The sequence below is a fragment of the Oratosquilla oratoria genome, unplaced genomic scaffold (assembly GCF_046742065.1).
Source record: "Oratosquilla oratoria isolate Oo_2021 unplaced genomic scaffold, ASM4674206v1 SCAFFOLD45, whole genome shotgun sequence".
Taxonomy (NCBI): Eukaryota; Metazoa; Arthropoda; class Malacostraca; order Stomatopoda; family Squillidae; genus Oratosquilla; species Oratosquilla oratoria.
The window spans coordinates 4,709,625-4,734,708 of record NW_027467710.1 but is presented as its reverse complement, the minus strand read 5'-3'; the positions used below and the strand labels follow the sequence as shown (position 1 = coordinate 4,734,708).

General features: G+C 40.4%; 3 protein-coding genes across 3 annotated transcripts in view; 1 reads left to right on the top strand and 2 right to left on the bottom strand.

Moving 5' to 3' along the window:
- Positions 1 to 24: 24 nt before the first annotated feature.
- On the bottom strand, positions 25 to 1,191 carry LOC143023165 (uncharacterized). Its single transcript, XM_076181683.1, has 2 exons — positions 372 to 1,191; positions 25 to 257 (listed from the first exon to the last, which is right to left on the bottom strand). Exons 1-2 carry the CDS (start codon positions 645 to 647, stop codon positions 105 to 107), a joined length of 429 nt encoding a protein of 142 aa, XP_076037798.1. The 5' UTR covers positions 648 to 1,191; the 3' UTR covers positions 25 to 104.
- A 1,498-nt stretch (positions 1,192 to 2,689) lies between these two features.
- Positions 2,690 to 23,110, top strand: LOC143023162 (NADH dehydrogenase [ubiquinone] 1 alpha subcomplex subunit 8-like). The gene is made up of 4 exons (XM_076181680.1): positions 2,690 to 2,869; positions 3,183 to 3,358; positions 19,421 to 19,528; positions 22,870 to 23,110. The coding sequence occupies exons 1-4, from the start codon at positions 2,744 to 2,746 to the stop codon at positions 22,985 to 22,987; spliced, it is 528 nt and encodes a 175-aa protein (XP_076037795.1). The 5' UTR covers positions 2,690 to 2,743; the 3' UTR covers positions 22,988 to 23,110.
- Positions 23,006 to 25,084, bottom strand: part of LOC143023150 (uncharacterized) — a 48,652-nt gene continuing 46,573 nt past the window's right edge. The window contains exon 10 of the mRNA XM_076181663.1: positions 23,006 to 23,263. Within this exon, the coding sequence (XP_076037778.1) occupies positions 23,147 to 23,263 (117 nt within the window). The 3' untranslated portion in view covers positions 23,006 to 23,146. The remainder of the gene's footprint in view (positions 23,264 to 25,084) is intronic.

Below are 25,084 nucleotides of genomic sequence, written 5' to 3'. Positions count from 1 at the left end.
TCCTTCAGTTCTTATGTAACATTAGTCTATCACACATTACTGCAACACTAGAAGCAGATGCTACTAGCTCCTTAACAGTTACAGAACACTCCTGGTAGACCCTCTCAAGAAAAAATGTTTGAGATTGAATCCCGGCTCGGAATCTTGAAAGATGGCCTTAGAGTCTTGAAGAACTTTACCCACAACTTATTACCAACCATGCCTAGTGGACAGCCACTTGTATAGATAGTCCGGGCTAACTGCAACTGAGCCTCTTCCTGTAATGCATTTGATTTCCAATAATCATGATACTGATAGACAGATTACAGAATGTTGACATTGGAGACACATTAGTATATACAATATATAACTATAACATAGTATATACTTACTGTTTGTGTTTCTGTCATTTTGTCAACATATGTGTATGAAGCAATCTTCTGTTGTGTTAACTTTTTGGCTTTGGCAGGAGTGGAAGTCACTGGTGTGATTCCAGAACTGACAGAGACAGATGATCCAGGTCTACTTGTTGTGCCTGTGGCTGTGTCAGGTCTGGGCAGAGCCATCGGAATCGGACTTGTGAAAAATGAATCATCTAATGTCCTTTGCATTGTATGAGTGCTTGTACTTGTTGCACTTGTATCATGCAAGAGCAACTGCAGTTCCATGTCTGAGTCACTGTCTATGCCTTGTGATCTTCCCTCAGTAGTTTCAGCATCAGTAAGAACTGATTTTTTCCTTTACCACGTGTCAAATACTTCTTGATTTTTTCACCACATTTCTTGCACTGAACTATATGGTTTACCATCCGACTTCCGTTTTTTGACAGTACTGTCGAGCAAAATAAGCATTTCACTTTTGCCACTTTCCCATCACTTGGGACATCTTTGAATAATTTGGCAACTGGAGTCTTCTTCCTGCCTGGCATTGTAGGTTTTACTCACACTACCCACACAACAACAGAGTACAGGACTGATAACAAACACGAACAACTTACAATGTTGCCAAATCTCAGTCACAGTGGTGCCAAACCTCTTATGAGACAAAATTCCAGAAACTACACCAAATTGGCAGAAAACGCTTATATATCACCACCATCAAAGGCATATTATGAACACATGTGTTTGAGAGTTAAAGATGCAACAGGTTCATTATAAAATCAATAAAATACATCAAAACATGACACACAGAAAATGGGAAATGACCTAAAATCATAAAAATCTATATTTGAGGGGTAAACTGTTTTATTTGATAATCTAGAAACAATTGTAATGTGTTTTTTCTTGCCAAGATATTTAAGACAGAATATTAAAAAAACGAAAAGATTATTATTTTCTGTCCTTTTTTTTTTGTAAAAAAAAGTGTTATTACTATTTTTTTTTTTTTTTTAGTTGCATCGCTAGTCCTACCCCATGGTATACTTGGCGTATAGGATAATCCGCCCCTGCCCTTCGGACCTCATTATCTTCATTCATTCCCACCTTTTGCACTCTCTTCCCTGCTCGACAGACATTCTTCGCGCACCCCTACACCTCATCCATCCACACTGTTTTCGGTCGTCCTCTCACAAACTGACCCTCCACTATTGCTTTCTACACTCTACTATACTTTTCTCATTCATTCTTTCCGTCTGCCCAAACCACATCTTCACACTCAAGTGTACCTTTGCCAACCCCATATCCTGTCTTACCTTTACATCTGCCAAGATATGGGAAAAAAACATGGGTAAAGAAATAAATGTGCGGTTTTGGACGTGCCAATGTGTTTTCTGTTTTGTGTAACCTGGTCCTAATTTATCTTACTATAAACTATATATATATATATATATATATATATATATATATATATATATATATAGATATATAGATATATATATATATATATATATATATATTACAGGTGAAAAATGTAATCACACATTTGTCAATCACGTAGAAACCACTGTTGGAGTAGAAAAGACTGGAAACGGGGAATCTATATATTTCGATTGCAAACTGCAATCCTCTTCAGTAGATACAATTCAGAGAGAGTGTGTTACTTTTGTAGCAACCTTGACATTGACATTTTGTTTTCAACAAAAAACTGGGACCTAGTAATTTGTTGATATTGATTTCATTAGAGCGCTAATGAATATGTAATATATATATATATATATATATATATATATATATATATATATATATATATATATATATATATATATATATATATATATATAACATATTCATTAGCGCTTTAATGAAATCATTATCAACAAATTACTAGGTCCCAGTTTTTTGTTGAAAACATTGTCATTAAACTGGGATGTGGAGACCTTACACACATACACATTGTTACCGCGTAACATTGCATCATCGAGTAGTTTAAATGACATTTGTATAAAATGAACATTCTGCTTCGAAACAAAACTAATATGGAAATACTATTCTCATCAGAATATCAAACAGCGTGATTTTTTTCATAATAATACAAATATAGATAAGTAATGACTTACATTTAATGTAATGAAGGAAAACGCAGGAAATTGTGTCTACCCTCATCGATAAAGTACCGAACACTAATTACTGTTTTATATAAACTATTAAACATAATAATAGAAAAATATAAGAAATATAATGAAAACTATTGGAATTGTAATACATGATATTCCAGTGATTTTGTATGTAAAATGAATTTATACAGACTTCCAACAGAGGGGGTTGGTGACGGACTGTATTGCGATCAGCTGGTGCGGAAAGCCAATTTTCAAGTACAGTGATCAAAAATGTTCACCAAGGACTTCGAGCTGCCCTCAGACGAGGAACTAACAACAGAAGAGTTGAATATTAGCACACCAGCTCTTCGAGCTGGTGCTTTTCACATGGGCAAAGAATGTGAGGCAGAGAGAAATGTTAGTATCCGGTCAATTGGTAGCATTCTAAGATTCTTCAGGATGTTTGTCCATTTATATTATGATATCGATTGTTTCATCTCCTTTTTACCTCAGATCTCATGAATTGAGTAGGTGGCAATATATATACATTGAAATGAGGCTGGGTAATCGTCATATAGGAACCTGGACCCTAATCATGCTAATGGTACTATTTTTCTTGGCATGAATGCAGTGATTTTCACGAAACCACTCTTATTTTTTTCTCACAAATTAAAATTTGCTGCAGAAAATGAATAATTACCTAATATTTGTAATTTTTGGGCCATTGCAGGAGTTTATGCTCTGTAGGAACGAAGAAAATGATCCCCGCAAGTGTGTTCCTGAAGGAAAAGCTGTTACTGCTTGTGCCCTAAGCTTCTTCAGGAAAATAAAGAAGTCCTGCTTAGAAGAGTTTAATCAGTATGCTAACTGCTTGGACAAGTCTTCTGCCGACCTAGGCTACAGACAGTAAGTTGACACAATTTTGATTAACTCAATGCAAAGGTTAACCCTCTGCTGGCTGAAAAAAATTCAAACTGGTTTAAGTGAAACATCGAATATCATGGGAGTTTATTTCATAGGTCTACACGCGACAAGAGCTAAGTACATTCTCCCTCCAGATATAAGCTGGGAGCCTGGCACAGGGTAGGGGTATGACCTCTGACCCACTTCTCTGGCACCCTGTTGCCAGGTGGAACTTGTAGGTAGAACAATACAGACATATATATATATATATATATATATATATATATATATGGTAAAATTTTACATTCGACCATTGTAGGAATATAGCAATACAAAATTAAATAGTAATTTTGTAAATTAAAATGTATGAACGTAATATGCAATTTTGTGTGCGGAAATGAAAATAAAAAAAGTTGCTAAAACAGATTTCTTAAGTAACGAAGTCGTGTACGACGAATGGTATGCCATGTTTGTTATGGTAGATGCCGACGTCGGAGAAATGGAAGGACGATAAATTTGTCTAAACTAAACTAAACTAACATAACCTAACCTAACCTAACTGGTAAAATTTTACTTTCGACCATTGGAGGAATATAGCCATACAAAAGCTGTGAGAGTGGTTGAAAAGCCCGCCAACGTCTCTCACAACGACGATGACGAGGACCAGCTGGATGATATCTAATTTGCAGGTAATGATTTATCAAACACAGGTTAGGTTAGTTTAGTTTAGACAAATTTATCGTCCTTTCATTTCTCCGACGTCGGCATCTACCATAACAAACATGGCGTACCATTCGTCGTACACGACTTCGTTACTTAAGAAATCTGTTTTACCAACTTTTTTATATTCATTTCCGCACACAAAATTGCATATTTCGTTCATACATTTTAATTTACAAAATTACTATTTAATTTTGTATTGCTATATTCCTACAATGGTCGAAAGTAAAATTTTACCATATATATATATATATATAACCAATAATTTTTTTTGTGACAGTTGCATGCAGGATTCGAACCCGCTGTACTCGGCCATCCGTAAATTACCTTCCCAGTGCCCTAACCACTAGACCACAGTAGGGAAGGTAATTTACGGATGGCCGAGTACAGCGGGTTCGAATCCTGCATGCAACTGTCACAAAAAAAAAATTATCGGTTTGATGTCGCTGCTATTAGCGAATTACTCTCGTATATATATAATATAAGAACATAATGAGGTAAGAGAAACACTTGCATGTAATGAGGAGTATGCATGCAAAACGTTAAGGGTAATGTGGATAGGAGGTAAGGGAACACGGGCTGAGGGAAATACTTTTATTCCTGACTAGTTTCGCCTGAGTGGCTTCTTCAGAGGAACATAGTTTGAAGTCAAGTTGGTCAATATATATGGCAAAAGAAGAAGCCACTCAGGCGAAACTAGTCAGGAATAAAAGTATTTCCCTCAGCCCGTGTTCCCTTACCTCCTATCCACATTCGTCACAATGTATACACATTTGTCAGTTAAGTTTAATGTTATACAGTCGAACCTTGACAGCCCGAACTAATTGGGGGGAAGGGCGGTCCGCTCATGCCAAAAGTCTGGCAATCAAAAATGTTGCCCTGACACCTGTAGATTTTTAAAGCGGTATACGTATAGGTAATGTATGATATGGCATAGAAACACATAAGAATAATACTCTAACACTGTAATAATAACAATACTATAATAATAATACTGTACTATAATACTATTAATTCTGTAATAATAACAGTAATACAGGCATGTAAATGTACTGTACATACAGTGTACTGTACTGTGTTTTTTTTAATTACGTACACTGTAAATATCGGATGGTATGCTCGCGGGACAGTGGTGGCAGCCAGGGTTGCCATGTAGAATGGGAGTGTTGCCATACCGGGGCATACATTTTTCTCGGGCGTGTGCAGACTTTCATAGCAAGATATATACTTGTCAAACTTTGACAAAATGTTGGTTCTAGTTTTTTTTTATTCTTGAATGTATATAAGGCCCCCATGCCCTAACATATTCAGTAAGATATAATTTTTTTTTTTATTGCTAAAAGAAAGCTGAAACTTTAGCGTAGAATTTTTCTACACGGTAAAAACGTATCTTTTGGGGTATAATATTTTATAAGTAACACAATTACCAATAAAAGTCATATTTTGATGTACCATTTATTATTTGATAACTAGTTCTATGATTTTTATTCAAAAGTTTGAGTTTTTGAATGTTTTTAACAGCCAGCTGATATGTAGAAAAAATTTCCTCATGTCCTTGTGCAGTTGCCACATGCCGCTATTTTACTACGTTTTGGTACAAAATTCTACGAAACGGCAGCCCTGGTGCTAAAAGAAAGCTGAAACTTTAGCGTAGAATTTTTTTCTACACCGTAAAAACGTATCTTTTGGGGTATGATATTTTATAAGTAACACAATTACCAATAAAAGTCATATTTTGATGTACCATTTATTATTTGATAACTAGTTCTATGATTTTTAAACAAAAGTTTGAGTTTTTGAATGTTTTTAACAGCCCGCTATGTAGAAAAAATTTCTTATGTGCTTGTGCAGTTCCCACATGCCACTATTTTACTACGTTTTGGTACAAAATTCTACAAAATGGCAGCCCTGGTGGCGGCTTGACTGGGCCGGGTTTGAGTACACGTGTACGGCCATCGCTGCCACCTACCAGACAAATAGGAAACTTTGCTTGAAAAGTCCGCCCTTTGTTCATTTCGACCGGTCACATGAGGGTCCGGGCTTTCAAGGTTCAACTGTACTAAATACCTGAATGCTATGGCATATAGGCTTGACAACAGTGCTTACACTCAGTGTGTATGGTCTAAAGACCACATAGAGACGACGCATGTAGGGCGGTTATATAATGTAACGACAAAATGAAGGATGATTGTATTGACCGAGGTGGAGATGTGTTCCTTTGTAATGGCAATAGAAGGGCATAACATATGAGTGCAGGTGACAGCAGTAAATGGGGAAAATTTAGTGACATGAGGTGTCAAGCAATAGCCAAGGAGGACAATGGGTAAGGAGTAAAACCAGTTATCTTGTTTAGCGCAAAGAGCAGATTTCAGAGTGATGGTAACGTTCAATCATGCCGTTAGCTTGGGGTGATAGCCAGTAGTATGCATATGGTGGAAACCAATGATAGATGAAAGCTCAGAGAAAAGTTTGCTCTCGAACTGGGAACCTCTATCCGTGATGACATGAAGTGGAACACTGAAAAGGCATATCCAACCACTCACAAAAGGGATTGCTACGGAAGTGGCAGCCAATGGGAGAGCTTCTTTCTTGCATTGTCCTGTTGTGCATGAACTGGTCACCTGCCTCACCATTTTTTGTCTTTGCATTGTCAAGCGTGGACTTGGTGATTAATTGCCTTTATATTTATTTTCATCATTTTTATCTACACTTGGCAATTGATTAGTTGATATTTGGTAAAGTCTTTCAAAAAGTGTGTTATAAGTAATGACATAGAGGGTAGTAAGGGTCCTTTATTGTACCTGACTAAGAGTAGTGATGACTGCAGATGAGAATTTAGGGCTTTTACATGAATCCAGCAGTGGCAACTTCTTGGGATTTATGTGCATACATATACCAATGGCTATTTTCCCCTTCCAAGGGAGGTAGGAGAAAAAAAAAGGGGGGGGGGCATAAAAAACTCCAATTCCATCCCCACATACTCCACTCCCATTCATCCCCCTCCCTCCCCCATATCTTGGCTCTTCCAGGATGACAGATCATCCCTGCATCTCTCCTACTGCCTTGGGTCAGGAGCAGTGTAGCAAAACACAGCACATCCACAGCAAGGCCACTTTATTTAATCGGTGACCCCCCACTCCATCCCCTCATGCAGAAAAAGAGAATACAGGGAGAAATCCCTTATGGCCATGTCAAAATATTCATATGTACTCCCTCACCCCATCCCCCCATTCCCTTCCATGCATCACAGCATTATCCATACACAACTATTCTCCATTTACCCCCATTTTCAGTCTTCTCCTTTCCTCAAAAGACATTCCCCTATTTCCCAATACCCCTTTTGCCCAATCCATCCATCTCGTCCTTGGCTGCCCCCTCATGTTCGCTCCTCCCACCTTGGCCACCCCCCACATGTTCACTCCTCCCACCTTGGCCACCCCCCTCATGTTCACTCCTCCCACCTTGGCCTTCCACACCTCTTTTACTAATCTTTCTTTACTCATTCTTTCCATGTGTCCAAATCAAACCATCCCAATACTCTTTCATCAACCCTATCTCCCAATTACCTTTCCACCCCTACTCTCCTCCTCACCTCTTGGGATTTAAGGATTAATAAAAATTATGTTTTTTATTTTTACATGCATATTTAAATTTTTTAAAATTGATATTTGAGGATAAAACTACCCTTGGACAATGAAAGATGTATAGTGTATTTAATAACCACCAACTAGTATGTCATTGTCATATGAAAAAAAATTGATGAATGATTAATGTAAACAAGATGTGGTGCCAGTATGTGGGGGACACGCTGCTTCAGTATGTGTATTTACCTGCAGTAGTTTTATTTACATAGTTGTAAATTTGTGGTGAGTGTTCCAGCAAGTTTGTGGTGAGTGCTGAGACAATACAGTGCTCGACAAAAGTTTAGGCCACATGAAATTATGTCTAAAAAAGAATGGTATAAATGAGGGTGATTTAATTTAGTCATAAGTTTGGGCCGGCTGCACGACATCACTGCATCCCTCCAATTTCCTGTTCACCCTGCGAGGATGCACTCAGTGTTGGCTTGGCCACTGTAGTGAGAGAATTTTGTGTTCTCCTGACTTATGCCATTTCTTTTTTTTTTAAGTTTGGGAGTGTTTGTGGCCTTATGGGGAAAGCAAGGCAGTTATCGTCTGAAACTATTGTCCAGATTATCGCTCTCAAGAAGGCCCGTAAGCACACTAAGGAAATAGCCGACCAACTATAAGTGATTGTGTTGAGTTGTTACGTTGCTAGGTGGAGGAAGGGAGAGTGTGATTCCATACCAACCCAGAAAGAGCGGTCTGGTAGATCTCTTAAGACTCTAGGCGTCTTGATAACATTGTTAAGAGAGACCTAGAGAAGAGTCCTTGTATTTCAGCCCATAAAATTAAGGAAAGTAATAGTGGTCTGTTCAGTGAAATGTCTGTACATACTGTTAGCCGATGTGTTGTTGTTGTCGTCGTTCCCTAGACTGTCTGTCCGAGCAGTCCCGTAGCCGATGTGTTCATGAGCTTGGATACACAAGACATCGTCCCATCAAGAAACCGATTCTCACCTGTGTGCAGAAGGTTCGTAGGGTCGCTTATGCTCTAAAATATCTTCAGCGGGATTATGCTGACTGGCTGGACATGCTTTGGTCTGATGAAACAAGATTCACAGTGACTGAGGGAAGGGGTGGTAACATGTTTTGGAGGCGTGGCAGTGACCCCCTTGACCCATGCTACCTTTGTGGAACTGTGAAACACCCTAGTTCATTAATAGTATGGGGTTGTTTCTCAGGCAGGGGCTTGGGGAGGCTTGTTCTGTTGCCTGCCAACATTAATATTATGAGCTGCTAAATGAACATCTGGAGGAGTGATTTGAGTTAACAGGCACAAGTGTGTTCCAACAGGATAGTGCCTCCTGCCACACTGTCAAATCTGTTATAACCTGGCTTTAAAGACTGTGAGATTAAGTTCATTGAGGATTGGCCCGGAAACAGTCCAGATTTAAACCCGATTGAGAATCTAGATACTTGGGTGCAAATGTGGCAGGAAAAGGTGGAGTGAAGGTGGTGGTAGAATGTAGATTAAGAGAAGCGAGTAAACGCCTTGGTGGATTAAAAAGTGTAATGAGGAATAGACACTTGGGAATGGATGCTAGGAGGAGACTATATGAAGGAGTGATTGTGCCAACAGCTGTATGGGGCAGAAACATGGAACATAAGAGAGGAAGAGAGGAGGAGTTTGAATGTGTTTGAGATGAGGTGTCTGAGAAGTATGATGGGGGTTACTAGGCTGGATAGTGAGAAATAAGGAGGTGAGGAGGAGAACAGGGGTGGAAAGGGGGTTGAGAGATAGGGTTGATGAAAGAGTATTAGGATGGTTTGGACACATGGAAAGAATGAGTGAAGAAAGACTAGTAAAAGAGGTATGGAAGGCAGATGTGGAGGGAGTGAACATGAAGGGACATCCTAGGATGAGGTGGATGGATGGGGTGAAGGGGGCTTTGGGGAAGAGGGGAATGTGTGTTGAGGAAGGACGGGAGAGGCCAGAAGACGGGTGAATGGAGAATGGTTGTATATGGATGATGATGTGATGCATGAGGTGGAATGGGCGGGGGGATCGGGGGTTAGGTAGTATGTGTGAGCAAATTTTGATGCAGCCCGAAGGGATTTCTCCCCGTCTTTTCCTTTATGCATGGGGGGACGGAGAGGGGGGTCGCCAATTTAATGAAGTGGCCTTGCTGTGGATGTGCTGTGTCTTGCGACACTGCTTCTGACCCAGGGCAATGGACAAGGTGCAGGGATGACCCGTCATCCAGGAGGTGCTAAGATGAGAGGGAGTGTGGAGTGTATTCAGGGATGGAATGGGTGGGAATGATTTTATGCCTTTTCCTTTTTTGGCTACCTCCCTTGTAAAGGGAAAAAAGCCTTGGTATATGTATGTATGTATGAGAATCTTTGGTAGGTGGTTAAACACGAGTTACAAGGAAAGGAAGTCTGCACTCTCCCCAAGCTGGAGAAGGAAATTAGGGCTTGTTGGGATGCTATACCTACCCAGAAGCTACATGATCTTACCATGTCCATGCCATGATGCCTGAGGGATGTCAAGAAATGCAAATCATGCCCAACAAAGTATTAAGGGTAAGATTAATATTTTTTTATAAAGCTTTTATCATGCTACAACTTGTCTGACATACGCCCAGTCTAAACTTTTGCCAAGCACTGTAGATATTTTTATGACAAGGTTAATACATGGACAACAATGATGGTCAAATGTAGGTTTACAGGAGCTGCATTGTATAGGTTAACTAGTCTCTTGCAGACTTGTTTCATATGTTTTTATGTTCAGTGCTCAGGTATATGGTGATTGTTCTTGTTTGAGAATACATACATATACCAAAGGCTTTTTTTCCCCCTTACAAGAGTGGTAGCCAAAAAAACAAAGGCATAAAAACCACTCCCACCCATTCCATCCCTATCACACTCCACTCCCCTCCCTCATATCTTGGCACCTCCTAGATGACGGGTCAACCCTGCATCTTGTCCACTGCCCTGGGTCAGAAGCAGTGTCACAAGACACAGTACTTCCACAACAAGGCCGCTTCATTAAATCGTCCCCTCATGCAGAAAAGGAGAAGACAGGGAGAAATCCCTTTGGGCTGCATCAAATTTTTCTCACACATACTTCCTCTCCCTCCACCCCCCACCCATTCCACCTCATGGATCACATCATCCATATACAACCATTCTCCATTCACCCATCTTCTATCCTCTCCCGTCCTTCCTCAACAGATATTCCCCTCTTCCCCAAAGCCCCTTTTACCCCATCCATCCATCTCATCCTAAGTCCCCCCCTCATGTTCACTCCTTCCATACCTCTTTTACTAGTCTTTCTTCACTCATTCTCTCCGTGTATCCACACCATCCCAATACTCTCATCCACCCTATCTCCCAGCTCCCGTTCCACCCCTATTCTCCTCCTCACCTCATTTCTCACTCTGTCCAGCCTAGTAACCCCTATCATACTTCCCAAACATTTCATTTCAAACACATTCTAACTCCTCTCTTCTCTTATGTTCCATGTTTCTGCCCCAGCCCCATACAGTGCTGCTGGTACAATCACTCCTTCATATAATCTCTTCTTAGCATCCATTCCCAAATGTCTATTTCTCATTACACATTTTAATCCACTAAGGCATTTACTTGCTTCTCCCAATCTATATTCTACCTCCACCTCCTCTCCCTTTCTTGCCACACTCGCACCCAAATATCTAAAACTATTCGCTTCCTCCAGTCTCTCTCCCTTAATACTCACTTCCCGTCTGCTGCCACTTTCACCCCTTGTACATCTCATCATCTTACTTTTACCCACATTTATCTTCAACTTCCTTCTTTCACACACTTTCCCAAACTCTGTCCCTCCTCAGATCCTGCCACAAGTGCAGTGTCATCTGCAAACAGCTGGCTTATCTCCCACTTTTCTCCATTTTCTTTAACCATATCTAATCCATGACCCACCACCCTTGCATTTATCTCTTGCACCACCCTATCCATGTATAAATTGAACAGCCAGGGTGACATAACACATCCCTGATGAAGTCCCACCTTTACCTCAAACCACCCACTCTCTCCATTTCTAATCCTGACACATGCTCTACTACTCTTTTGAAAACTCTTTGACAGCTCCTAAAAGCTTTCCTCTATCCCATATATGTGCAAAACCTCCCACAGTGTCTTTCTGTCTACCCTATCATAAGCCTTTTCCAGATCCATAAAAACCCAAAAAACATCCTTACCTTTTCCTATAGCTTTCTTGCATATGTCTTGCCACAAAAATCTGATGCAACCTCTACCTGTCCTAAATCCACTGTTCATCCCTAATTACTCGCTCTGTTCCTCTCCAAATCCGACCTAGATATGGACCAATAGGTCTCCTGTCGGCATGCTCCGCCTTTGTAATCCTTTGTAAATGGATGACGGACAGATTGAAACATGAGATTGGAATGAAAAGAGGACTTTACGTAAAAATAAAAAACGGGGAATCACACCTCAGATCAAGATATAACAAAATGGCAAAGCTGGTCAAAAGGAATACACATACAGCGAAACGTAATTATGAAATCAAGGTTGCCAGTCATGCAAAATCTAACCCAAAGGGTTTCTTTCATCTCTATAGAACAAAAAATAAAGAAAGAATAGGACCAATTAAAAACGATGAAAATGTCATGATAGAATCGGAGGAAAAATGAGTGAGGAGTTTAACAATTATTTTCTATCGGTGTTTACTAATGAGAGGTTAGATAAAGTACCTGACTGCGATGTGATTTTCAGAGGGGATGAAGAAAGTAGTCTATCTAATAGGAGCATTAGTAAAGAAGTAGTCAAGTAGATTGACAGACTTAAAGCTACAAAATCTCCGGGTCCTGACGAAATTTTTCGAAGAATGCTTAAGAAGTGTAAATTTGAAATCTGCAACTAGTTAACTGAAATATTCAATAAATAGGTAGACACTGGTTTTGTTCCAACTGCTTGGAGGCAGGCAAACGTTTCTGTTTTTAAGAAGGGAGATAGATTGTCTATATGCAACTACAGGCCAATCAGTTTGACATCGGTTATAGGAAAAATGCTTGAATCAATAAAAGTAAATAGACTCGGAGAACACATCGAAGGGCATAATTTCATTCGTGATTCACAGCATGGTTTCTCCAAGCGTAAGTCATGTGTGACTAATCTTCTATCCTTTTACACTAAAGTATATAAGGAGTCAGATAACAATGAAAATTACGATGTTATTTACCTTGACTTTAGCAAAGTGTTTGACAAGGTGCCACACCAGAGACTACTAAATAAAATCAAAGCCCATGGCATAGGAAGAAAAGTGTTAGAATGGATTGGTAACAGAAAACAGCGGGTCACCATAAACGGAATAAAATGTAGGTGGGGCAATGTTACTAGCGGGGTCCCTCAGGGCTCAGTTTTGGGTCCCTTGTTGTTCATTATGTACATAAACGACTTAGACGATGGGATAAATAGTGATGTTAGTAAGTTTGCGGACGACACTAAAATAGGACGCCTAATTAGGTCAGGAGACGACGCCCAGATTCTGCAGGATGATCTTAATAAATTAACATGGTCGGTGAAATGGCAAATGAACTTCAATATCTCTTAAGTGTAGCGTGTTAAACGTAGAGCTACACAACCCCGAAAATAGATATAGCTTAGATAACACGCTTTTAGAAAAATCTGAGTGCAAGAGGGACTTGGGAGTTCTGGTGAGTCCGGACCTTAAAACCAGGAAGCAATGCATTAGAACCAGAAATAAAACTAACAGAGCATTAGGTTTCATTGTTAGGACGATAACAAATAGAAGTGCAGAGGTAATTATTAAACTCTATCTAGCGACAGTAGACCCATCCTTGACTATGCGGTACAGTTTTGGTCTCCGTCTCACAGAATGGACATCAATTCATTAGAATCAGTACAGAGAAGAATGACCAAAATGATACATGGACTTCGAAATTTGCCTTACGAAGAGAAGCTTAGGCACCTAAACTTGCACTCTCTGGAAAGACGCAGAGTGGGGTGATCTAATAGAAGTGTTCAAGTGGATCAAAGGCTATAACAAGGGTGATGCAAACAAGATCATAATAAAATAACAGGGCAGGACTCGCAGTACTGGGTATAAACTGGAAAAATTTAGATTTAAGAAGGAAATAGGCAAGAATTGGTTTACTAATAGGGTGGTCGATGAATGGAATAAACTTAGTAACCATGTAGTAAGCGCTAAAACCATCAGTTGTCTTAAAAAAACGATTAGACATCTTTATGGATGGGGATGACTGGTGGTGATGGATATGGAGCTGCCTAGCGTAGGCCTTATGGTCTCTTGCAGTCTCCTTTATTCTTATGTTCTTATATTATCATCTTAACAACTGCCTTCACTTCATCCTTCCTTATTTCTCCATTTTCCTCACTCATCATGGTCATTTTCTTAGCACTTCCCACTGCAACTACTTTTCCCTCCCTATCCTCCTTCACATTTAGCAACTCCCTAAAATACTCTGCCCATCTTCCTCTTACTGCAGTCTCTTCCATAATCATCTCTCCATCTGCACCTTTTACCTTTCCTTCTATATTTGATTCACTTCTTTGTCCTCTCTTAATTTCTTTCCAAAACATCATTTTATTACTTTCAAAATTTTGTCATACTTTTACTCCATTTCACATCTGCTCTCCTCTTTACCTACTTTATCTTATGCTTTATTTCTCTTTTCTTTGTACCTCACATATGACTCCCTCGTCCTATTTTGTAACCGATCTGTGAAAACTCGCGTCTTTTCTTCTACAACCTTCTTTGCTTCCTCATCCCACCACTCACTACCCTTCCTTCTATTTCTTCCCATCCTCCTTGTTCCACACACCATCTTTGCACACCTTGTGACTGCCTTCTTGAAACATCCTGATTCCTCCACTCCGAGTTCTACTCTGACCTTCACTTCCTCCTACTCATCTCTCAGCTTCTTATACTCCTTTTTTTTTTCTCATTTAGGCAGTTTACTCTAAGCACTTCTCTACCTTCTGTCCTTTTCCTCTTCTCCATCTATCCTCCACTCTCAACTTATCTTCCACCAGAAAATGATCTGATATTCCCCCATTCTCTCCTCTTAGAACATGTACATGCTTTACTCTTCCTACTATACTCTTATTTACCACTACATAGCCCATTAACACTCTACCACCCTCTCCCATGTGTACTTATGCTTGACTTTCTTCCTAAACACTGCATTTGCTATCATCAACTCTCTTTCTAGACACATCTCCACTACTATTTTTTCCTGGAACTCCACACTTCCCAACCACTTCATCTATTGGTTCATTTCCTACCCTAGCATTAAGGTCTCCCAATACTACTACATTGACGTTTCTCCCTAATCCCTCTATGCACTCGTTTAAATCTATCCAAAAAGCCTCCCTCTCTTCTACACTCTTCTCACTACTAGGCCCATATGCACTTACTAAAACCCACAACTTCTTTCCCAGCTTCACCTTCATCCACATTAACCTTGAAGAAACCTCCTTCCACTCCACTACATGCTTACCCATCTCTTCGCTTACTAGTATAGCCACCCCTTCTCTCCCTCATCCTCTCTTCACTTCTGAGAATCTCCCAACTTCACTCCCAAACTCACACTTGGCCTACCCTTTCAACTTAATTTCATTTAATGCCAACACATCCATCTTCCCTCTCACAAACATACTGCCTATCTCTTCCCTTTTACTCTCATCTGTACCACACCCATGCACATTAAAAGACCCAAACCTTAGGGTTCTGATTGGAAAACTTCCAAACCCTCTTATGCCTTTACTTTCTTTAGGAATGTCCCCTTTGGGGCTACAGGGAGAAGGATGCCTAGTCCTAATCCTCATCCCGTTTTTCTTACCTCTTATGATTCAAGTGGGAATACTTAATGGCAGCATTCTATCACCCCACCACAGTGTAGGTAAAAAAAAAAAAAAAAAAAAAAATTCAGAGAAGTGTTACTGAACAGGACAGTAACAATGGGTTGGGGGACAGCAAAACAGAGGGACAATCGCAGTCACGAACAAAATGTGTGTGGCTGGTCCATAGGGGTGCCCCATATAGACCATAAAGTATCAACTGCATGCTACTTTACCACAATAACATACAGCCAATACCCGAGACAGGTTTATTAAAATTACTTTTTTTTTTTTTAGCAGTTTCTTTCCAATATTAGCATGTGCCTTCCAAGATGCGGCATCTTGTTAGCCATAAAATATGGTTGCCCTACAAGTTTTACCATGCACACTATGACAGTACAATCAGTCATGCTTCCTAGAACTGTTCACACCATCACAATATGGCCAATAACATGCTCATTATTTGTACCATGGGGATAGAGAAGGCAGTAAGAGGAAGATAGGCAGAGTATTTTAGGGAGTTGCTAATTGTGAAGGAGGATAGGGAGGGAAAGGTAGTGGCAGTGGGAAGTGCTAAGAAAATGACCATGATGAGTGAGGAAAATGGAGGAGAAATAAGGAAGGATGAATTGAAGGCAGTTGTTATGATGAGAGCAGGTAAGGCACCTGGTCTGGATGGATGCCATGCAGAATGTCTGAAAAAAGGTAGAGTAATGGTGGACTGGCTGGTGAGGTTATTTAATGTTTGTTTGAGAGAGGGTAGAGTGCCGGAAGACTGGAGGAGTGCCTGTATAATTCCACTTTACAAGGGAAAAGGGGACAAGTGTGAATGTAGAAGTTTCAGAGGGATTAGCTTAAGTGTAGTTGGAAAGGCTTATGGGGATCTTGATTGAGATGGATTAGGAGAGGAAGAGAGTGAGTAATTGGTGAAGAACAGTGTGGATTTAGGACAGGTAGAGGTTGCTTAGATCAGATTTTTGTAGTAAGACAGATATGTGAGAAAGCTATAGGAAAAGGCAAGGATGTTTTTTGGGCTTTTATGGATCTGGAAAAGGCTTATGACAGGGTAGACAGGAAGGCACCATTGGAGGTATTGCAGATATGCGGTATAGGAGGAATGCTTTTAGGATGTAGAATGAGAGAAGCGAGTTAATGCCTTGGTGGATTAAAAAGTGTAATGAGAAATAGACATTTGGGAATGGATGCGAAGAAGAGATTGTATGGAGTGATTGTGCCAACAGCACTGTATGGGGCAGAAACATGGAACACAAGAGAGGAAGAGAGGAGTTTGAATGTGTTTGAGATGAAGTGTCTGAGAAGTATGATAGGGGTTACTAGGCTGGATAGAATGAGAAATGAGGGCATGAGGAGAACAGGGGTGGTAAGGGAGTTAGGAGATAGGGTGGATGAAAGAGTATTGGGATGGTTTGGACACATGGAAAGAATGAGTGAAGAAAGACTAGTAAAAGAGGTACGGAAAGCAGATGTGGAAGGAGTGAACATGAGGGGGAGACCTAGGATGAGATGGCTGGGGTAAAAGGGGCTTTGGGGAAGAGGGTAGTGTCTGTTGAGGAAGGATGGGAGAAGACAGAAGATAGGGGTGAATGGAGAATGGTTGTGTATGGATGATGATGTGATGCATGAGGTGGAATGGGGGGCTGAGTTAGTATGTGTGAGAAAAATTTGACGAAGCCCAAAGGGATTTCTCCCAGTCTTCTCCTTTTCTGCATGGGGGGATGGAGGGGGGGGGGTTGCCAATTTAATGAAGCGGCCTTGTTGTGGATGTGCTTTGTCTTGGGACACTGCTTCTGACCCTGGGCAGTGGACAAGATGCAGGGATGACCTGTCATCCAGGAGGTGCCAAGATAAGAGGGAGGGTAGAGGGTGGAAGGGAGTGGAGTGTATTGGGGATGGAATAGGTGGGAATGGTTTTTATGCCTTTGTTTTTTGGCTACCTCTCTTGTAAGGGGGAAAAAAGCCTTGGTAATATATGTATGTATCTTAGATTTGATTAGGTTGATAACTGATAGTAATAGTGAATATGGCAAAATTGGTACAATGCCATATTCATTATGATTAGCTATGATGAAGATAGGGAGGGATTGGTGGTAGCAGTGGGGGGTGCTAAGAAAATGAAGGTGATGGAAGAGGAAAACAGGAGAAATAAGAAAAGATGAGGTGAAAGTAGCTCTGAAAATTATGAGAACAGGTAAGGCTCCTAGATTAGATGTGTGTCATGTGGAGTGTCGGAAGAAAGGAGGTACAGTAATAGTGGAATGGCTGGTGACTGCCTGTATAGTTCTGCTTTACAAGGGAAAAGGGTGAGTGAAGTAGTTTCAGAGGGATCAGTGTGTTAAGTGTAGTTGAGAAGGCTTATTGGGTTTTAAGAGGATTAGGAGAGAAACAGAGTGGATTTAGGAAAGGTAGGGGTTATGTAGATCAAATTTGGGTATGAAGGGAGTTGTGTGAGAAAGCTTTAGGAATAGGTAAGGATGTGTTTTGGGCCTTTATGGATTTGAAAAAGGCTTTTGACAGTAAACAGGAAGGCACTGTTGGAGGTATTGCAGATATAAGGTATTGGGGGAAGGGCATTTGAGTTTTTATGAGAGTAGTAGTGTGTTAGAAAAGGAGAGAGCAAGTGGTTTGAGGTAAAGGTGGAACTGCATCAAGACCATGTCATGTTGCCATGGCTGTTCAATGTGATGGATGGGGGTGGTGCAGGAGGTAAAGGTGACGGTGATAGGCAGGGGGCTGGAGATGGTCAAAGAAAATTGAGAAAATTGGGGGTGAGCCAGTTGCTGATGACACTGCACTTGTGGCACAGTCAGAGGAAGGATTAAGGGAATTAGTGACAGAGCTTGGAAAGGTATGTGATGGGGTAAAAACAAGGTGATCAGATGTACAAGGGTAGAGGATTGCAGTGAGTTGGAAGCATCTAAAAGGAGAGAGAGGCTGGAGGAAATGGATAGCTTTAGGAATTTGGGGTTGCATGAGGCAGGAAAGGAATGAATGAAGGTGGAGGTAAATGTAGATTGAGAGAAGCAAGTAAATACCTTAGGAGGATTAAAGTGTTATGAGAAATAGGTAACTGGGAATGGATGCCGAGAGGAGATTGTATGAAGGGGTGATTGTGCTGATGGCATTGTATGCAGCAGAGACTTGGAATTTAAGAGAGCCAGAGAGGAAAAGTTTAAATGTGTTTGAGATGAAATGTCAGAGGTATGGTAGGGGTTACTAGGTTGGATAGAGTGAGAAACAAGGTGATGAGGAGGAGAGCGGAAGTGGAAAAAGAGATGGTAGATAGAGCTGATGAAATCAAATTAAAGATTATTGGGATGGTTTGGACACATGGAAAGAATGAGTGATAAAATATTGGTAATAGAGGTGTGGAAGGCAGAGGTAGATGGAGTAGCTTCAGGGGATGACCAAGGATGAGATGGATGGGGTGAAGGGAGTGTTGAGCAAGGGAGGCAGGAGATATAGGCAAGTGGAGAATGTGTATGGATGATACTGTGATGGGAGATAGGGTTGAGTAGAGAATGGCTGTGTATAGATGATACTGTGATGCAAGAAAGGGAGTGGTTATGTGTGAATGATATTTGATGCAGCCTGAAGGGATTTCTACATGTCTGGTATTTTTCTGCATAAGGGGGCAGAGAGGAAGGGTCGTTGAGTAAGTAAAGTGACCTTGCTGTGTTGCTTCTGACTCAGGGCAATGGGTGAGGTACAGGGATGACCTGTCATCTATGAGGAGCCAAGAGGGAGGAATGGGTGGGGGTGGGTATATGCCTTTTGACTTTGGCTACCTCTCTAGTATGGGCAAAAAGCCCTTGGTATATAGACAGGTTTGCCTTCTGTACAAAATCACGAATGTCACATGAAATCTATCTTTGTTTCAGTTGTCGCAACACTCAGGCAGTGTTTGACAAGTGTGTTCTGGAAAATCTAAACGTTGAGCGCCCTGATTATGGATACTTCTGCCGTGCCAAAGTTCATGATACAGAAAGGTGAGTTTTAGTAATATACATTTCTTTTTACACATTTGAATGTTAAGACTAAGGGTGGGCCGATTCCATTTTTTTGCTGACGCAGATTCCAGTTCACTCTGTTGCCAAAACAAATTCCTATTCATTCTTAGTTGCCGATACTGATTCCATTTTATATAATTATGGTAGATCAGTTTTTAATATAAAGTAATTAAACTATGGTTTTTACTTGCATAAAAACCTATGTAGATTTATACATGCCAGTTGAACTGTTGGATGCTAATGACTGAATGAACGTAATGAAGTGCTTATTGATTGACCACTTTATGATTATCAATGTATGATTGTATTATTTTTTATTGGTTGAAAAAGGTTAAGAATTACCAATTTCATAGATTTTGATGTAACTACTAACTTCAAGTAACTTGAATCATTTAATGCATGATTTTAATAAAACATGTGCTGTGTGTAAAATCTATTAATGCTAACTTAATAGTAAAACCTAAACCTGACTCAGTCTCTACTAATATTTGGGGAGAGACAGAGAGAGAAGGGGGAGGGCATAAAAAAAAAAAAGGGAACAAAACACCCAATGAACCCCCCCCCCCCCTCCAACATGCTGACTCACCGAGTACTGCCGCATTTCATGGGTTAATAGTCAAAGTTAAACATTCACAAATTGAAATTCAACAGCATCAATTTCTCCCGTTTGTGGAGATGGTGGAGAGCACAGTATTTTGTTGGCAACCTTTCCAAGTTCAGGATACGAGTTGTGGTTGTCTCACCACCAACTTGAGGAATCGAGAGTCACATGGGAGGGAGCAAAATTTATGAACTTTGCTTTGTAGCATCAGATATTCTTTCTTTTTTTCCTATTCTTTGAAGTTTCACTTTGTCTAAATTTGACTCGTGTGATTGTGAATTTGACAGCAAATCATCTAAACATGAGTTAGTCATAGTTCTTATTGCCAAAAAACATAATGTATTGTTATGTATTTACTTGTCAAAATATATCAAAGAATAATACTTTATAAATTATTTATTTGGCTATAAGTTGCTGCAGAGTAAGTGGGAGTAAATCTGTCTGCCAATTTTTTGCACTTATAAGCAGGTAAAATCGACAGATTCCACAAACGTCTGGGCAATTTACTCCCATATTACTCTTGCTTAATTTCTGTTGTAGAAACTTTGCTGTTAAAATATATATATATATATATATATATATATATATATATAAATAATATATAAAATACAAAAATAAAATTAATATAATTTGCTCTAACATTTACTCCGGCTTGTGCTGCTATTTTAAAAGTTTCTCTGACTGTACGTCCTTGTGTCTGCAGATTTTATTACCTCTGCATTATATTTTCAAAACATGTTATGGCACTAGATGGCAGCATAGGTTTACCACTACCACATATTCCTAGCCACCTCATTCCCTATGGTTTTGATGCTATGTGAAAATAAAATAAAGCAATGATTATTTGGTAGTGGTATCTTGTATAGCACATATGCTGTATGGCCTTATGCAACCACCAGAACAATGAATAATAGGTGAATTACTGAATTGGCAAAATCCCTTTCTAAGACTATTCTCGCTGATGCTGATTCACCAAAAAAATGCCGATTCTTGCCAATGCCAATTAATTGGTACACCCCTAGTTAAGACCAAAATGACAACCCTTCAATGCAGGACATTTGGGTCAGATCCTGAACAAGGATACACAAAACTTTTAATTATTTTAAATGACCAAAGAATGTGGACAAACATATGGAAAAAGTGCATCCCTCAAGAAAGAAATAGTGTTGTCTGTGTATGGCTTGTTGGGTATGAGGTATTCTGTGTCTTGTGTGTCATGATTGCATCATGGAGGGATTTTTCTATTGGGCAAATATCTCTAGGGGTTTGGTTTTGAAGTGCTTTAATTATCCAATAGTGGAAGGGTTTTTGTATGGATGGGTTGTGTGATGTATTTCAGTTATTTTCAATGTTCAAGTAGTATGATATTTTTCTTCATTTGGTTATGGTTGTGTGATGTAAAGAGATGGGTTAGTGGGATTGAGGGTTTTTACATAAACAGTGTACCTATCATTTTTATTTTATGGGTATGATTTTGGTTTCTGTACAATGTTTTATTGGGGTGATTGCATCCTATTTTATTTTTTTTAGTACGTCATGTTTACTTTTTTTTTTTTTTTTTTTATCGGCGACCCCCCCCTCTCCGTCCCCCTTTGCATATAAGGCGAGGACCGGGAGAAATCCCTTCGGGCTGCGTCAAAATTTACTCACCCATACTACCCCACCCCCATCATCATCCTCGCCTTATATGCAAAGGGGGACGGAGAGGGGGGGTCGCCGATTAAATGAAGCGGCCTTGCTGTGGATGTACTGTGTCTTGCGACACTGCTTCTGACCCAGGGCGGTGGGCAGGGTGCAGGGATGACCCGTCATCCAGGAGGTGCTCAGATGAGAGGAAGGGTGGGAGGGATGTGGAGTGTATTTAGGGATGAAATGGGTGGGAGTGTTTTTATGCCTTTCCCTTTTTGGCTACCTCCCTTGGAAGGGGGAAAAAGCCTTGGTATATGTATGTATGTATGTATGTATGTTTACTTGATTGTTGGGAACTACTGTTGAAGAACATTTGAAAGGGATTCTTTAAAAAAAAAGTTTTCTGATGTTGACCTAATATTGTGCTTACTACTCATGTTTGTAATATGTTAATTTTCTTAGAGTTTCACTTTTAATTGTCTGATATGTAGGCTGGTGGTCATGAAAGTATCATAAGTGAGTATGGGAATTTTTTTGTTTGCTTTACCAGTGGATGATCTTGGCCATTCAGTTTTATTATTGGATATTTCTGTAATTCTTGGTTGTCAGGAGTGAGCAGTATTACTGTGCTGATGGGAGGCATCCATTCCCCCCCCCCCCTCTCTCTTTTCAAAGCCATAATTTAATTTTGTCACCAAGTTTGGATGTTCTTAGCAGCTACTTAGTAGTTCCTATGCTCAGTTAGTATTGGAAGGTGTTCTGCATAAGCTTCACCATATGATGAAGAGGTCTGGGCAAACCAGCCCAGCATCTTGCTGCTTTATCTTTGACCTGTGATGTGGCAGGGGACAGGATGTGACACTTCATTGAAACTGCAACAAATTTGTTTTCTATATCCAGGCCCAAGACAAGGAAGGAATTTGATTAATCTTTCATTTCAGAAAAGGGGTTAACCATGATACAAATTTCTCCCAATTTTGGCTACAACTAAATGTTCTGTTGCATACTAGAATGTGTGTAGGCTGTTGATGAAATTTCAGTCAAGATTTAGATATTTGTTTTGAATATAACTTTTTGAAAATTTTTGCAGGCCTAAACCAGAGGGTTATGTGCCCCTTGAGATCACCGATGGTCCACAGCCCTACCTCTCAGAAGATGTACCAGTACGCAAAGCAAAATATGGTTCACGTTTTCATTGGCTACAGTAATGCTACATATGTAGCTGTAACTATGTACATAGTTTTTTTTCTGGTTGTCTAAATCTACAAAATAGTTGTTTTAACCAGAATATACTTTTTTTTTAATATGGAAAATTAAAATGTAATATACTATTCTGTTTATTTTCTAAAACCTATTTGTACCATACTTCATTTCACAATTTCACATATATCATCATAGTGTAGTTTTAGAATAACTGTTTCATCATCCAAGACCTGCACAGAGGCCTTCTCTTGTTCTTTGTGCTGCTCCAATATACGACCCACCTGTGGCGAGAGAAGAAAAAAATTGCAATTACAATGATATTTCCCACTGCAGTGGGAAATACGAAGAAAATGAGAGTGATGAGTGAGGAGAATGGAGGAGAAATAAGGAAGGATGAGGTGAAGGCAGTTGTAAAGATGATGAAAGCAGGTAAGGCACCTGGTCTGGATGGATGTCATGCAGAATGTCTGAAAAAGGGAGGTTCAGTGATGGTGGACTGGTTGGTGAGATTATTTAATGTTTGCTGGAGAGAGGGTAGAGTACCGGAGGACTGGGGTAGTGCCTGTATAGTTCCTCTGTACAAGGGAAAAGGGGACAAGTGTGAATGTAGTAATTTCAGAGGGATTAGCCTGTTGAGTGTAGTAGGGAAGGCTTATGGGAGAATCTTGATTGGGAGGATTAGGAGAGGAACAGAAGGAGTAATTGGTGAGGAACAGTGTGGATTTAGGACGGGTAGAGGTTGTGTAGATCAGATCTTTGTGGTAAGACAGATATGTGAGAAAGCTATAGGAAAGGGGAAGGATGTTTTTTGGGCTTTTATGGATCTGGAAAAGGCTTATGACAGGGTAGACAGAAAGGCACTGTGGGAGGTTATGCAGATTTATGGGATAGGAGGAAAGCTTTTGGGAGCTGTCAAGAGTTTTTATGTGAGTAGTAGAGCATGTGTTAGGATTGGAAATGGAGAGAGTGAGTGGTTTGAAGTAAAGGTGGGACTTCGTCAAGGATGCGTTATGTCGCCCTGGCTGTTCAACTTATACATGGATGGGGTGGTGCGAGAGGTGAATGCTAGGGTAGTGAGTCAGGGATTGGAGATGGTCAAAGAAAATGGAGAAAAGTGGGAGGTGAGCCAGCTGTTGTTTGCAGACGACACTGCGCTTGTGGCAGGGTCAGAGGAGGGATTGAGGAAGCTGGTGGCAGAGTTTGGGAGAGTATGTGATAGAAGAAAGCTAAAGATAAATGTGGGTAAAAGTAAGGTGATGAGATGTACAAGGGGTGAAAGTGGCAGTAGACTGGAAGTGAACATTAAGGGAGAGCGACTGGAGGAAGTGGATAGTTTTAGATACTTGGGTGCAAGTGTAGCAGGAAAAGGTGGAGTGAAGGTGGAGGTAGAATGTAGATTGAGAGAAGCGAGTAAATGCCTTGGTGGTTTGAAGAGTGTAATGAGGAATAGACATTTGGGAATGGATGCGAAGAGGAGACTGTATGAAGGAGTGATTGTGCCAACAGCACTGTATGGGGCAGAAACATGGAACATAAGAGAAGAAGAGAGAAGGAGTTTGAATGTGTTTGAGATGAGGTGTCTGAGAAGTATGGTGGGGGTTACTAGGCTAGATAGAGTGAGAAATGAGGAAGTGAGGAGGAGAACAGGGGTGAAAAAGGATTTGGGAGATAGGGTTGATGAAAGAATATTAGGATGGTTTGGACACATGGAAAGAATGAGTGAAGAAAGACTAGTAAAAGAGGTATGGAAGGCAGATGTGGAGGGAGTGAACATGAGGGGACGTCCTAGGATGAGGTGGATGGATGGGGTGAAGGGGGCTTTGGGGAAGAGGGGAATGTCTGTTGAGGAAGGAAGGGAGAGGACGGAAGACAGAGGTGAGTGGAGAATGGTTGTATATGGATGATGTTGTGACTGCATGAGGAGGAATGGGCGGGGGGTGGGGGGTGGGGTAGTATGTGTGAGTAATTTTTGACGCAGCCCGAAGGGATTTCTCCCCGTCCTCTCCTTATATGCAAAGGGGGACGGAGAGGGGGGGTCGCCGATTAAATGAAGCGGCCTTGCTGTGGATGTACTGTGTCTTGCGACACTGCTTCTGACCCAG

What these genes read in the sequence shown, in the direction of transcription:
- LOC143023165 (XM_076181683.1), bottom strand. Translation starts at nt 647, where the DNA reads ATGGAACTGCAGTTGCTCTTGCATGATACAAGTGCAACAAGTACAAGC. An exon ending in AAATGACAGAAACACAAACA is followed by an intron (nt 258 to 371) that starts GTAAGTATATAC and finishes AATGCATTACAG; the next exon opens with GAAGAGGCTCAGTTGCAGTT.
- LOC143023162 (XM_076181680.1), top strand. Translation starts at nt 2,744, where the DNA reads ATGTTCACCAAGGACTTCGAGCTGCCCTCAGACGAGGAACTAACAACA. An exon ending in AATGTGAGGCAGAGAGAAAT is followed by an intron (nt 2,870 to 3,182) that starts GTTAGTATCCGG and finishes GGGCCATTGCAG; the next exon opens with GAGTTTATGCTCTGTAGGAA. An exon ending in AAAGTTCATGATACAGAAAG is followed by an intron (nt 19,529 to 22,869) that starts GTGAGTTTTAGT and finishes AAATTTTTGCAG; the next exon opens with GCCTAAACCAGAGGGTTATG.